This window comes from Tauraco erythrolophus, chromosome 8, assembly GCF_009769465.1.
Source record: "Tauraco erythrolophus isolate bTauEry1 chromosome 8, bTauEry1.pri, whole genome shotgun sequence".
In the NCBI taxonomy this organism is placed as follows: domain Eukaryota; kingdom Metazoa; phylum Chordata; class Aves; order Musophagiformes; family Musophagidae; genus Tauraco; species Tauraco erythrolophus.
The window spans coordinates 43,489,924-43,504,477 of record NC_141472.1 but is presented as its reverse complement, the minus strand read 5'-3'; the positions used below and the strand labels follow the sequence as shown (position 1 = coordinate 43,504,477).

The window sequence follows — 14,554 nt, the reverse complement described above, 5'->3', positions numbered from 1 at the left end:
CCTCAAAAGTACGACTGCACCGGGCAATGACGCGCTCACCATCGGCTCCCCTGTAAAACTCTGCACACTGCATCGCATTTCGACACCAGGTAACACGCCTGCCTGGAAGGTGGAACACAATTATTTAGATTTGCAGTGTTAGGCTTATTGTGTCTGAGAGAAGACATACGTTGACCTAACAGATGTGTGAGAGCGTACGGATACACAGAGGGTCTCATATACACATGCAACATCAAAGCTTCTATTTGACCACACTTTAAGTTAAATATTTGTGATAGTTAATTTATTTGATCTTCTGTATTTGTAAGGCTCAGAGCTGGGCAGAAAGCCCTTTGAAGCACTCCCAAACGCACTAAATTATTGGAAACGTTTGTCAAAAATCTGCTGTACAAGCTCTGCCAAGCTACCTCCACCGCTTCACAGACCCCTTCGGCAACGGTGTCGCCCACCTCTGCCCGAACAGCTGGCTTCAACACCGCCGGAGGCAGATGGGTGTTATCGGTCTGCCTCTCTTAGGAGGTGGAAAGCAGGATGAAAGGAGTCAGTAGAGGGACATGCCAGAGGATTAGATGGATAAACAACCAGAATTTCTGGATTGAACAATTTGCTGCTTCATTTTAATTACTGGCTTCTGAAAGACTTCAGAAACTTTGCCAATTTGTGCAACTCTCTATTCTTCGCTTTTGGCCTCAACTGTACAGTCATTTCGCAGACAAACAAGTAACAGATGTACAATCTATATTCACCCTAAGTCCTTTTATAGTAAAATGACTTCTGGCCCAATAAAGTATATAAAATAAAAAAAAAAAAACACCACAACCCAAACAAACACAAAAATCACCCCACTAACTCTTGTACTTTTAGGTATCTCTCACAACACTCAAACACACACTAAAAAACCTAAGACTTCTTCATATATACGCTCCTGGAGGCCTCAAGGATCTTTTGTCCAGGAGCAAATTCTGCCCTCAGCCAACACCCACATGGAGGAGAGCCCCAGAACAGGCCACAGACATTGGAGAAGGCAAGGGCAGCTCTGTGGGCTCCTGCTGCCATCACCGAGCACTTCTGTCTGCTGGACTAGGATACGACTTCTGAAAGGGCAGGAGGCCAGGGTCAATACTGCTCGCTCTCTCCACCGTCCAGGGACTGTGACGAGAGAAGTCCCATCTGCTGGGGGTTTTCCTGAGGATCCTTCTGACATGGGAGTTTTCTCCGGGGCACAGCCCAGGCTGCGCTGACCACTGCCACCCCAGCACTCCCAGCACACGGCAGGGCAGTGCCCAGGGTGAACAGCCACAGGGTGCCCAGGAGGAGGTGTCCCCGCTTGCCTCTCCAACGCTCCAGCCGGGAAGCGCTTGGGCACGTTTCCAGCTCATGATCAAGTACACACAGTTGTTCTCAAGAGTTGCAATGCAGAGTCCTGGAGGTCCACGCATCGCACAGCGCTCGTCTGAAGACCATTCATTTCCAATACAATACGACTATTATGTTGCTTTCTGACTGTCCTCCCCAAATATATGTTTAACGATGCACAGCTACAGAAGACAAACACTCGTTTTGTTAGAGATCCCTTGGTAAATTGAAAACGAACACACGTCGAATTTCTACAGCATGTAGAAATGTTACAGCATAACAGAGGATACAAGTTATACATTATCCAAGTCTTTATGCAACGAAACTTGTGAAAGGCAGCGAGATGCTATTTTAGGAAGACACGAAGCCTGGGACAAATTAATGCTTATGTTTTCCAATGTATCCATACATAATGTTGTGCATCTTGAGTAATTAAAACTACAAAGCAGACGATCAAGGTCAAAATAATCAGTGCAAGTGAAACAATATTCGATTAAAACAGGGGCACACATCATGTACCTTCTGCCACCGACAGATCCAGGAGCCCTTTGCAGAAGTAACCGGGAACACGGCATTGCTCAGCGACAACGCTATGGAGGTACGAGCACAGCCCTTCAGGGTCAACTGGTGCAACTGCACAAAGTCCAACTCCTAAAAACCTGCTCATTTTACTACACTGACCCTTCAGAACTGAAATTGGAAGGATGTGATAAACAGGGAATTACTGCTTTTTAAGTGATAGCCACTGAAAGTGCTTTCACCTGACCAGCAGGCTGAGGCTTTTGGCTCCAGTGATGCTGCAGCTCCCAACTGCTGGATTCTTAGGCTAGATATTTTTTAACACAATTATAAATCAAATTCAATGAGTTGGTGTCACTTATTTCCCATCCCAAATTCCCAAACGGACTCTTCCAAACAAACGAAGAAGAAAACAAACCATAATTCAGCTCAGTTTGTCCAAACCGTGGCTGCACCCTGCCCGCTGCGGAAGCCTTCCGGCGGCTGGAAGGGCTGCTTCGCTGCCACTGCCTGGAAGCGTGTTTCAAAATGCTCCTCTCGGAACAGGCAACGTCCTCACTTAGTTTTAAGGTCTAATCTTCCGGATACCAAGAAAAAAAATAATCATATTTACCTCTATTACTGCATTTTTCTCAGCGGAGAGAAAACCCTCCAGAGCGGGACACGCTCCATCCTGGGAGACCAACCACCACCCTGCAAAGCCCATCTGGAACAGCGGTGCCTTCTGCTGTCACGCGCTGCTCCCGAGGGGACAGTACCCGAAAGGGACTGGGAAAAACAACCGCTTCCCTTGCGATTTGCTTTATGGCTTCCCGTACTGGAAAGTAGTTTGATCCTGATCATAACGTGCTTAATTCAAACTCAAGAGGCAGCCCAGATGCTTAAAAACTAACTGGTGCCGAAGAGCATTGCTGCATTAGCATGTTTTGCATAATTCATTTCATCGTGCTGCGGAGAGCTCTTCAGTTCCCGCTCCGTGCAAGGTCACGATGGCAGTGCAGGGACGTGCTCCTCCACGGCTTCCTCCGGGCAGAGCCGGGCATCAGCCTTCCCTGCCCGGCCGAGTCACGCCAAGGAGGAGGTCTGCAAGCAGGGCACGGGGTGGCCACGGGGATGCTGGTATGATTTCCAGGCCTGCTTCACTCTCTCTTCTGGAAGACCGTCCTTGCAAACTCAAAGCAGGACAAAGAACTTAGCATTTTTAAAATAATTTCAAATTTGCAGTTCCTGTTATTTACGAACGCTCTATTCAGGAGCACCCTGTTAGCACCTCGATTTAAAAGGAGCTCAAATAGAGCCAAGTCGATGACACCCTTCCACATGAAGCTTCACATCTGGTTAGGCACGAGTCACCAACATCTGCCAGACATCCCCTCACGTGTCGGAGCGCACCAGCGAGCCGCGGTGTAAACACTGCCAAACCCTCCCGAGGGACGGCACCGACTCCGGACAGCAACTTGCGCAGCAGAATCTGCGGCAAAACCAACGAGGTCGACTGAACTCCCTTACCCAAGCCACACATCAGCACGGGGCACCAGCGCCGACGTGGGACTGGACGTTCCATAACGTACAAAAAGCATTAAGTAGTGGGCATGAGTAGCGATGGCATCACCGGAGCCCCAACCGGCCCCGTGGGACCCTTCCCTGGGCACCTCCCGCTCCCAGCCGCTCCGGAACCGGCTGCTCAAAAGCCAGTGTCACACGTTGCAGAAAGACCAGGAGTTGGGTCAGCGAAGAAAAGCAAAAGCAAAACTGAAATCAATCACAGGGATTTTCCACTCCTAAAAACGAACAGTGGGCTGTATTCATTCTCATTTCTCTGTTACCGAGTTGGAAGAAGAACAGCAACACCACTGAAAAATGGGCAGAAATGCTGAAAGCTCAAGACTAAAAACGCATTTGGGGGAAAAGGCAGTAACTGGCACTAAGTTTGCCCTTTAGTAACACCCCAATGACCAAACAAAAGATCAGAAAGTGAATGTCAAAGCTTGGTTTTGCTTCAGGATGTTTTCCAAGCCACAAATAATGAGGAAAAAAAAACAGCTACTCCTGTAGGGTCTTTCACTCCCTTAGCTTAAGAACTGACAGACCAAGATGACAGATTTAAACCATCTTTTCTAACAGACTGGGAAAAAAAAAAAAAATCTCTTTTATTCAGCAGGTGTAGGCTTCAAAATGAGAGCAAAAGACTGCCTGGACCCTGTTAAAAACCGAGGCGGTGTTGATCCGAGATGAAGCACCAGACCAGTCCCTTCTGCAAGCGTAAGGAGCACCCAGCACCCAAACCCCAACAGGGAAAAATACTCCCCAAGTGTGATAGTTTGATGTGTGGGGGGGTGTTCTGGTGGCAGGGGAGGGGATTTGCTCCCTGTGCCACCAGATCTGAGTCCCATCCCCCCCGGGGGAGGTTGAGCCAAGGCGGCGCCTCTGCGAATTGCCCTATTTAAGTTGGGACAAAGGGGCGGGAAGGGGCTTTTTGCTCAGGAGCGAGGAGAGAGCAGGAGGGCGCTGCCCTCGCTCCGGGCTCCCGGCCGAGCGGCCGCTCGGGCCCGGGGCCGGCGCCATGTGCTCAAGATGGCGCCGGGGGAGCCGCATGGGGGACTCGGTAAGCGCCCCACTCCCGGGGTGCCCGCCGGGCCGAGCTTCCCCAGAGAGGATTAATATCTAAGAGAAGACAATTACAACGACCGGGTCAGCAAAGATGGAGCAGGAGGAGGTGTACTGGAGCTGAGGCTTCCCTTGCAAATCAGTGTGAGATGGCAGGCGGCCCCCCTGCAGCCAGGGTGTACTCGGCGGAGCAGCGGCCCACTCATGGCCTGTGGAGAAACCCACGTCGGGAAGGAGATGCCTGAGCCCAGGAGAGGTCGTGGAGCAGGGGATGCGCGACCAGGTACTGTTGATAATGGGGCATGGAATGCACGACGAGGTCGTGGAGGCATCTGGAGACCGTGGGACGACCCACGCCGACGCGAGTGGCAGCAGCTCCCTAAGAGGCCGAGACTGGTAAAGCCCGAACTGGTGCGATCCATGGGGAGGATTGCAATCCTGCGGGCAGGACTTACTTTGGAAAAGTTTGGGGACTTTTTCTTTGTGAGTAGGGGATCCACCGAAGCAAGGGAAAAATGGTGTAAAGACTCCTCCTCCTTTAAGAAAGGAGCGGCAGTGAACAACATGGATGAACTGACCTGTACTCCCCCATTCCCTGTCTCCCTGCGCCGCTGGGGGGAAGACAGAGCCAGGAACGAAAGGAAAATAGGGGGTGGGGAGGTTGTTGTGTTTAAGATCTGGCCTTGTTTTCTCTTTTTTTCTCCTCTCAAGTAACCGGTTTCGTTCCCCTATGTCCCTTGTTTAGTAACTGTTAATAAATTGTTTTGTTTTTTTTTTAAGAAGATAAGCCTGAGTCATGTTTTGCCCGAGACCATGGTTGGTGGGTGCTCCCTTTTCGGTTCTTGTCTCGACCCTCAGTCCAAAAAACCACAACAATTTTGGCGCCCAACGTGGGGCTGAGGAATTCGAGATAGGAATAGTGATTGGGAGAGGTAACGGGCAAAACATGGACTCCAGAGTGGTGAAAACAGAGGGACCTTGGGAAACTTTGATTGTTGTGTTTGGTGAAGGGACTAGGGGTGGATTGTTTGTGAAATGTGTGTTCTTGTTCAATGTTTTAAGTGAAGTTGTGCCTAAATAGGGAATTCGCAGAGGCGAGGGGTGGAATGTGATAGTTTGATGTGTGGGGGGGTGTTCTGGTGGCAGGGGAGGGGATTTGCTCCCTGTGCCACCAGATCTGAGTCCCATCCCCCCCGGGGGAGGTTGAGCCAAGGCGGCGCCTCTGCGAATTGCCCTATTTAAGTTGGGACAAAGGGGCGGGAAGGGGCTTTTTGCTCAGGAGCGAGGAGAGAGCAGGAGGGCGCTGCCCTCGCTCCGGGCTCCCGGCCGAGCGGCCGCTCGGGCCCGGGGCCGGCGCCATGTGCTCAAGATGGCGCCGGGGGAGCCGCATGGGGGACTCGGTAAGCGCCCCACTCCCGGGGTGCCCGCCGGGCCGAGCTTCCCCAGAGAGGATTAATATCTAAGAGAAGACAATTACAACGACCGGGTCAGCAAAGATGGAGCAGGAGGAGGTGTACTGGAGCTGAGGCTTCCCTTGCAAATCAGTGTGAGATGGCAGGCGGCCCCCCTGCAGCCAGGGTGTACTCGGCGGAGCAGCGGCCCACTCATGGCCTGTGGAGAAACCCACGTCGGGAAGGAGATGCCTGAGCCCAGGAGAGGTCGTGGAGCAGGGGATGCGCGACCAGGTACTGTTGATAATGGGGCATGGAATGCACGACGAGGTCGTGGAGGCATCTGGAGACCGTGGGACGACCCACGCCGACGCGAGTGGCAGCAGCTCCCTAAGAGGCCGAGACTGGTAAAGCCCGAACTGGTGCGATCCATGGGGAGGATTGCAATCCTGCGGGCAGGACTTACTTTGGAAAAGTTTGGGGACTTTTTCTTTGTGAGTAGGGGATCCACCGAAGCAAGGGAAAAATGGTGTAAAGACTCCTCCTCCTTTAAGAAAGGAGCGGCAGTGAACAACATGGATGAACTGACCTGTACTCCCCCATTCCCTGTCTCCCTGCGCCGCTGGGGGGAAGACAGAGCCAGGAACGAAAGGAAAATAGGGGGTGGGGAGGTTGTTGTGTTTAAGATCTGGCCTTGTTTTCTCTTTTTTTCTCCTCTCAAGTAACCGGTTTCGTTCCCCTATGTCCCTTGTTTAGTAACTGTTAATAAATTGTTTTGTTTTTTTTTAAGAAGATAAGCCTGAGTCATGTTTTGCCCGAGACCATGGTTGGTGGGTGCTCCCTTTTCGGTTCTTGTCTCGACCCTCAGTCCAAAAAACCACAACACCAAGTAATCATACGAGCAAAGGACAAGGGTCAATAATTAGCATGCACACCTTGAGACAGCTGTTTTATTTTTAAAAGGATTTGGACGCTAATAAAGTTGCTTGAATAATTTACAGTCTTTGCTGAATGATGCAAAAACATCATAAAAATAACATGTACCACTATGTAGTTTCAAACAAACACAAGGTGGAAATCAAATGGTTTCGTTTGGTTTGGTGTTTGTGCTGGGTTTTGCTATTTAGGGAAGGGAGGGAAGTTTCTGTAGACTTTCATACCTTTTCACATAGCATGAAAAGCTAAAGTGATTTTTTTTTTTTTTGAATGAAAGACTAAAGGTAGACTCCAGTGGCTCCAAGTCATTCAACCATCAATGGAAAACAATTCGACAGCTACTGTTTTATTTAGGATCATCTTGTAAACTCTCAATTTCATTTTGTTTCTCGAATTCTTTCCCGAGCATCGCCCACTACATACAGAAGAGACCATTTAACACCCTGGGGCCAAGTTTTGCATGACCTCGCTTGGGAAGACAAAATAAAAAAAAAACCTTTATCTTGCACGCAGGGTTAAGGAAGTTGATAGAGATGCTTGATAAAGCTTCAGCACACGGGAGGAAAGACAATGGTGCAGGTTAAGGGTGAAGGCAGGGGCTTTGCCAGCTCTGTGTGCTCGGCAGGAGGAATTCAGCTCCCGCAGGAGCAACCGCCCCGCGAGCCCAAGGGTCACTACTCACCAGCCATCCCAGATGTGGGCACAGCCAGGGCAAGGACCTTGCCCCACCGTGAGCTCACCCCACCAGCGCTGTGCAGAGACCTGACCCGTGCCCAGAAGAAACATGGGACAGCAGCTGCGGGGTGCTCCCCAGAGCCTGGCACAGCACGGGGGCTGCGGATGGGAAGCAGGGTCTGTACTGCAAAAAAACACCACGCACACCTAAGGGAAAACAAGTACCAACCCTGCCAAGTTCACGGATGCGCACGTTTCTCACCCCGTTTTGTTTTCTGCCTGCTCAAGTTGATTGACCTGTTGTTATTCGCCTTAGACAAAAGCAGAGAGCAATTTGCAAGGGAATATGACATGATGATGGGTTCATACAGCACGCAGCACAAAAAGGATTGGGAAACCTCTTTGCCATCATTACCATATCCGGGTTTAGCAGATCCAGGCTTTCGCGCTGCCCAGGGCGCCCCTGCCGAGCACCCCCAGCCCTTTGGGGAGCAGGGAGGTGGGTCCAGCCCCACTGCGTGGGCATCCAACAGCAACCCCCATCACCTGGGTTCTTGGGCAAAAAGCCTACTGCTTCCTCCGAGGCTATTCGGAGCTTACGAACGAGTGACACACGCGGTTTGACAGAATGGGTGCAGACCTCCATCATTAGAGCCCAATAAGTTAAGGGGATTATTATTTTGTATGGAAAAATGGTACATAGAAAAAAATATATACATCTACATCAGCATAGCGATTTTTTAAGTATTCCGGGTTTTCAGGATCTGAAATGAATTTTAGGAATGTGACTAACTTGCTAGCAGCTGAATATCCACCACAGTATCCTTGTATTCCAGACACTCAAAAAAAAAAAAGTTTTACCAATATGTTCTCCTGTGATGTCTAGGTGGAAAAAAAAAAACTTAGACATGCCATCTAGTGATTTACAAGGCATCTTGACAGATGGGTCAGCACTAAGCACTACTTCACTCTATGAATTTAACCCTTCAGAAATACATATATTTAACGATGTGATTTATTAGATTGTTTCTTCAAGCAAAACATGTCATTGCTTGAATCACTTAAATGAGACCTTTGAGGAACGTGGTGTAGGGGAGGGTGTCCTTGCCCATGGCAGGGGGGTTGGAACTACATGATCTTTAAGGTCCCTTCCAACCCAAACCATTCTGTGATTCTATGAAAGAGCCCAAGGGCAGAAGCTTGTCAGAGACGAGGTCTGACCAAGACACCACAACAGGTCTCTTCAATACCTGAAGTTGAGAGATCTCCTTTTGCTGAAGGGGGTTCCTAAATCTAATTTAGTGTCTCTCAGCTTCCATATTACTGCTTTCAAATTCCACAAAACCCATACAAATTACGCCTGATATGAGAGTACAGGATCTCAACTGGAATTCATCCCATGAGAGTTCTGGTAAATTTGGGAATTGCAACACAGAATCCAGTGCCCCATCAACCCCATGGAAGCAAGGGAACTAATACTACCTCGCAGATACCTCCTGCAGCCATGTCATGCTCTTTAATGATTTGCAGACTCTAAACTGTATATATTATAAAACAATGCATAATATATTTGATAGAGGATTAGGAAGAGGAATGGAAAACAGCTGGGAAACGTTACGGCGTTTTCACACTGAGCTCTCAAATTCTTCAGCGATAGACACTAAAACTCCCTTGACTGGTATGGAAAACGATGCTCGGACAAAATCCACTGTGAAGAAGGAAATTCTTGCGGAACGAAGAAGTTCCTATCAGCAGAGCCTCGCGTGCGTTCAACAGAAGCAGAGCTGATGCCCTGCCTCCAGGTAGGGACCATCGCGGCAAACTGAGGACGGAGCACAGAAACACCTCCTCCCTCCACGCTCCCCTCACCCTTCAAACGCTTCCCTCCATCCTACAGGACCGGGCACAGAAGACTCCTTTATAAAACGAAACACCACTTGGTGGGGGTAAGAGGATATTTCCTGTTAGCCTCACCGCAGATTTGTAATCCAGCAGTCAAATTATGTCAATCACAGCTCATTAGGCAACAATTTACCCTGCCAACTCTGTCCTGGCTGCTTCCTCCAAACCATGTGTCATTTGCAAACGTGCAACGCCGTTACCGGTTCAGAGGAAGACCACCCTGCTGCAGGAGCCAGGAGCCTGGCTTGTCCCCCCACATCTCCGAACCGGCGACTCACTGCATCGGAGAGCGATGCCATAACGTCTGCGGCCACGCTCGGTTTGCAAAGGCGCTCGCACGGGCTGAACAATGGCTTCCTATGCAATAAACCGGGGTCGGTTACCAGAATTCATGATTTACGCGCACTTGCCCCATGTGTCTGTAGCAGAAAGCCAGGAAAAACATCCAACACAGCTGAGGAAGAAAAGCGAGAATGCTGGGGAAGGGACAGTGGCAGGAGGTTCCTGCAGATGTGCACCCGAGGGGCTGTGCCAGTGCTGGCGAGCTCAAAGTCGGTGCCAGGGCCAGGAGCTGGCTCTCAGTTTATCCAGCGTTCCTCGCGGGCAAATTGGGAACTCGGTGGCAATAACACACCGCCACGTCCCTGGACTTCACGCTCCTGTGTAAACATGAAACTAAGGGAATTAATTCACATGTCCTATCAAAAGGGGAGAATTCACATCAGTTTGAAGGGACGGAAAGAACACTTGGCTCACAGATAGAAACACGGATCTCTCTTGGGTTATGCTCCGCATTTTTCTCCTCAAAGCACACCCCATCAAATAGGATGTCTTCCTGAAACACACAGACAGACCCTGGTCCTCCCAAGCAGAGACGAGTACAAATCTCAACCCAACAAACAAGTCAGGGAAGCACGTGTACTACACCAGTCCCAAAAATAGCACCAGGAGACACAGACCCACAGGGAAAAGCCTCTCATGCTATTTGCCCAGCGGACCAAGGGGTGTGATGCAGCCAGACCCGGCATCGCCGTCCTTCACCTCGGTTGGGCACTGCTGCACGTGTGCTCAGTGCATCCTCGGTGACACCGATGGCACCGTTATGGACTGGAGGAGCGTAGTAGCACAGTTAGATTTCAGAGCTTCACCAAAAAACATGACCCGGAGCACTTCCCATCGTCTCCTGCAATTCATGCACCCCAAAGAGCGAGACTAACCAAGGAGGCAGTAAGGTGACTATGTTTGAAGTGGACAAACTACTTCACCAGAGACCTTCCTTCAGACTAAGGCTGCTCACAACCCAGCAAACACAAGCTAGTGCACACGTGCATCACCTCCCAGCACGCTGCTGCTCACCCATCCCCTTGCTGAAGGGACCACAGAGCTCCTGGAGAAGATCCGGAAAGTATGTTTAAAGTGGAAAAAAATGAAAGAACAGTCAATGTCACGGCACTTGCAGTAAAAATGTGACCCATCTGTGCTCTCCTCAGAGATGTGCACGTTTTAGAGGGCTGTGGCTCACTGTGCTCGTTTTGCGTAAGGAGAGAAGAACAAAACTTCAAAATACTTTTGTGAGGCTGCCCAGGAGGAACCTTTCCCGTGCAGCTCCACTCTTTACGTACAGAAATGGAGACGCATCACTCAGCGCGACGACTGTACACCTGCCCGCAGCTGCAATTCAACCGAGCTGCATGTTCATCAATGTCAAAAACAGTCCTGGAAATTTCATTAGCGGTACAAAAATTGCTATTGTCAAGAAAGCCCTTCGGGACCTCACCAGGGCTCTCCGAGTGCGCAAGCAACGCTTGTGCCAGGCTAATTTCTTAAGACAGTGTGTGAAGTAGGTGAGATTTGGTCCTATAACCTTCAGCGTCTCCTTCTTCATACTCTCATCTCCTGACTAATCCCCTCTCCCTACAGAAAATATTCCTCATCTTTTTTTCCCCCAACCACCATTCCTTTCTCATTAATCCCTGCTGTTCTACTGCCTACCCCGTTCTGGGGTTTGACCAGTGGCACAGTCATCTTCCCCTCAGAGCCACAGAGAAAACAAAATAATAACAGCCTAGGAGTTTATGCTTTCATAAACCGGTCAGATATTTCCTGGAAGCTGCAACAAACACCAGCCATCCCCGGCTGGCTTCGAGAAGAGGCTGAAGGCGATTTTTAGCTGTTCCAGCAGTGCTGTTTGGGCCTCATCTTGCAGCTCCTCCCGATGGGAGCAGACCATCCGAAACCCCATTTGTACAGACATGCATCTGTACGGCCTGCTGCTCCCTCCAGCAAAGCTACAGCACTCGTCCTCTGATCCTTAATTTAAGTCCATCTTCTAAAACCAGATGCCATCTACTCCTTTCAAGTACCTCAAAGAAATTACAGGCGTGGTCCTGTTATCTCCCATATTTACGTTATACGTACCTAACGCACTCTGCTTTCCCAAATGATGTCTCTTCCTTTTTCTGATCTAATCAATCAGTCCTAACTCAAAACCACTAATTTTCTCCCACAGATCATGCACACCAAGTAAGCCAGGCACCCTTTTGGCACGTTAAGATAAATCAAGACTTGATTCTGAGCCATGCGCTGCTTGTGGGGGCATTTCCCATCTGTAAGACAACCACGGGTTTCCCTGACAAGAGCGATGCAAGATCAGGTTTTTTTCCACTGTGCCTAATAATCAGAACATCTCACTCGCCATTTGGCTCATCAGTGGGGGTTCCTGATTGAATAGGCTTATTCTTTTCTTAGACATGATAATCTAATTGGGTCTAACCAGAAATAATCCCCAACACACACCGGTTTGTGAATCCTCGCTCAGCACCGGGAGTATTTCAAATACCAGGGGGGTTACTCTAGTACCTGATCCGGGAATTACTCTGGCAAAGGCTGCCTCGCAGGGTTTCACATGGCATTACGGGTAACACAGGGCACGGCACGCACATGGCTTTTATTCCTTCTCCTCCCCTAGCTTCTGTTTTTCACGCAAACGTTGCTCTAAAGCTAAGAAGGACGTGGAAGAATAGATGGGTCACGATAACTCGCTTGCACTACTTAGATACCTGAAAGAAAACAGGACCTTTGCCCAAAACACCCCCACGCAGCACCAAGGGAAGCGCTGCTCTTCCTCGGGAAGTTCTCCTGGGAAGGGGATCTCAAACACCGAGTCCGTCGTGCTTCTCAGGCGAGGGGAAAAAGAGAAAAAGAAAAACCAGAGCCCGACAGAAACGCCGACCGCCCGGAACCAGCCCCAGGTGAACCGCACACACGTGCCGGGGACGGCAGAACCGGCGCGTCCCGCGGGGGGGACCCACCGCCCCACCGCGGGCCCCTTTCCAGCCCCCGGGCTCCGGGAAGCCGCCAGGCCGAGGCGAGGCCGCACCGGGGCTCCCCGCTCCCCTCCGCCGACGGCCGGGGCCGGCGCCGCCAGCGAGCCGCCGCGGGCTGCTCCGTCCCGGCGGCTGCTCGCAGGTTCGCCCGCCAGGAGGGGCAGACCCCGGCGCTGCGGAACCGCCTCGGCTCGGGGGAAGGCGGCTCTTCGGGGGCTCCCGAGACAAAGAGCCGCAGCCGGCAAACACGCCGTGCCCCCCCGCGCCGCTCCGCTCCCGCCGCGGCCCCGTCCCGCCGCCTCCGGCCGGGCGGCACCGCCCCGCCGAGCCCACCTGTGCCACCGGCGGGGCCGCCGCCGCGGGGGAGAGCGCGGCGGGGCAGCTCCCGTCTCGCTCTCCAACTTTTCCCCGATCCCCAGCCGCGCACCAGCCGCCCCCCACCCACCCCGGGCCAGGCGCGGGGCCCCGCAACTCCTCGCCGGCCCCTCCGCCCTCCGCGGCGGCCCGCGGAACGCGGCGCCCCCTCCCCGGCGGCCCGACCCGCTCCCCAAAGACAATGGGGCCGGCACTCACCAGGACGACGGCGAAGCGCTCCTCCAGCTCGCCGGGCTCGGGCATGGGCAGCTTGAGGGGCGCGCTGTGCGCCCTGAACTCCGTCTGCTGCGAGTCCACGCTCCCCGCGTTGCCCATGGCGGCGGCGGCCCCTCCGCGCTGCCTCCGCGCTCCGCGCCGCCGAGCCAGGCGGGCTCCGCGCCCCGCGGTCGCCCTCTAGCACCGACGGCGGAACGCCGCGCCGCCGCCCGTCATGGCTTACCGCCCTCGCCCTCCCCCCGGGGCGGGCTCGCTCCGGCTCCGGCTCCCGCTCCCGCTCCGGCTGCGGCTCCCCCGCATGCCGCCCCGCCGCCCGCACAAAGCGCCGCTCCGCCCCCGGCCCCGGCCCGGAGCGCGCTGGGACTCGTAGTCCCGCCGCCGCCCCCGGGGAAGGGGCGGGCTGCGGACCCGCCGGGCGCCGCGGGGATGGCTTCGGAGCAGGGGGGGGAAGGGGGGGGGGAGCGTTTTGGGGCGCTGGAGGGGGCTTTCGAGGAGCCGCGGCCCCACCGCCCGCGTCTCGGTTCGCCGAAATCAGAACAACGGGGCGATAAGTGTGCACAGGTTCGGGGTGACACCACCCAAACAAACCGTGCACCGGTTCGGGGTGACACCACCCAAACAAACCGTGCACCGGTTCGGGGTGACACCACCCAAACAAACCGTGCACAGGTTCGGGGTGACACCACCCAAACAAACCGTCATCGAGACAACGCCGCCTCGGAGTAATCGGGAGAAGCGTCCTTCTCCCAAGAGTATCCAAGCTGCCAGCTCTTCAGATGCTGTTTTCCATTACTTTATCATTCCCTGCAAGGTCTCTCCAACGCAGTGGTTAAGCGTCGTGGCGGTCAGCCCCAGACCCTGTTCATGTTTTATTCCGGGCCGTCGTGCCGGGGCTGTGGTGGGAACACCAGCCCCAGCAGCGTGGTGCCGGGGTACCTCCCTCCGCTTCGAAGAAAATTCTGCAGCTCAGCTTGAGATAGTATCGACCCATTTGGTGACTGTGCCATATTGCACTCACACCAGTTTTATTCTCCAATCCAACACCTAATTCCCTTCCTGTCACTCCCCCCAACCCATATCCCACTGTCCTATATTAACATTCGATTATCCTTGCAGGGAAGAATGATTTTCACTCAGCTTTCACCTTCATGACGACACTCCTCGCAATTACAGGTAAAATTACTAAACGGCATTAAAGGCTTTCAGCACTCATCTGTGAAGTTCTGCCTTTTGGATGAGGCTTTGGGCAAC

At 52.5% G+C, this 14,554-nt stretch overlaps 1 protein-coding gene across 5 annotated transcripts in view; it reads right to left on the bottom strand.

Annotated features, from left to right (window-relative positions):
• FMNL2 (formin like 2) overlaps positions 1-13,402 on the bottom strand; it is a 148,913-nt gene extending 135,511 nt beyond the window's left edge. For all 5 annotated transcript variants that reach the window (XM_086615400.1, XM_086615401.1, XM_086615398.1 and 2 more), the window contains exon 1: positions 13,286-13,402. In XM_086615400.1, the coding sequence (XP_086471526.1) occupies positions 13,286-13,402 (117 nt within the window). The remainder of the gene's footprint in view (positions 1-13,285) is intronic.
• Between the last annotated feature and the right edge of the window lie 1,152 nt (positions 13,403-14,554).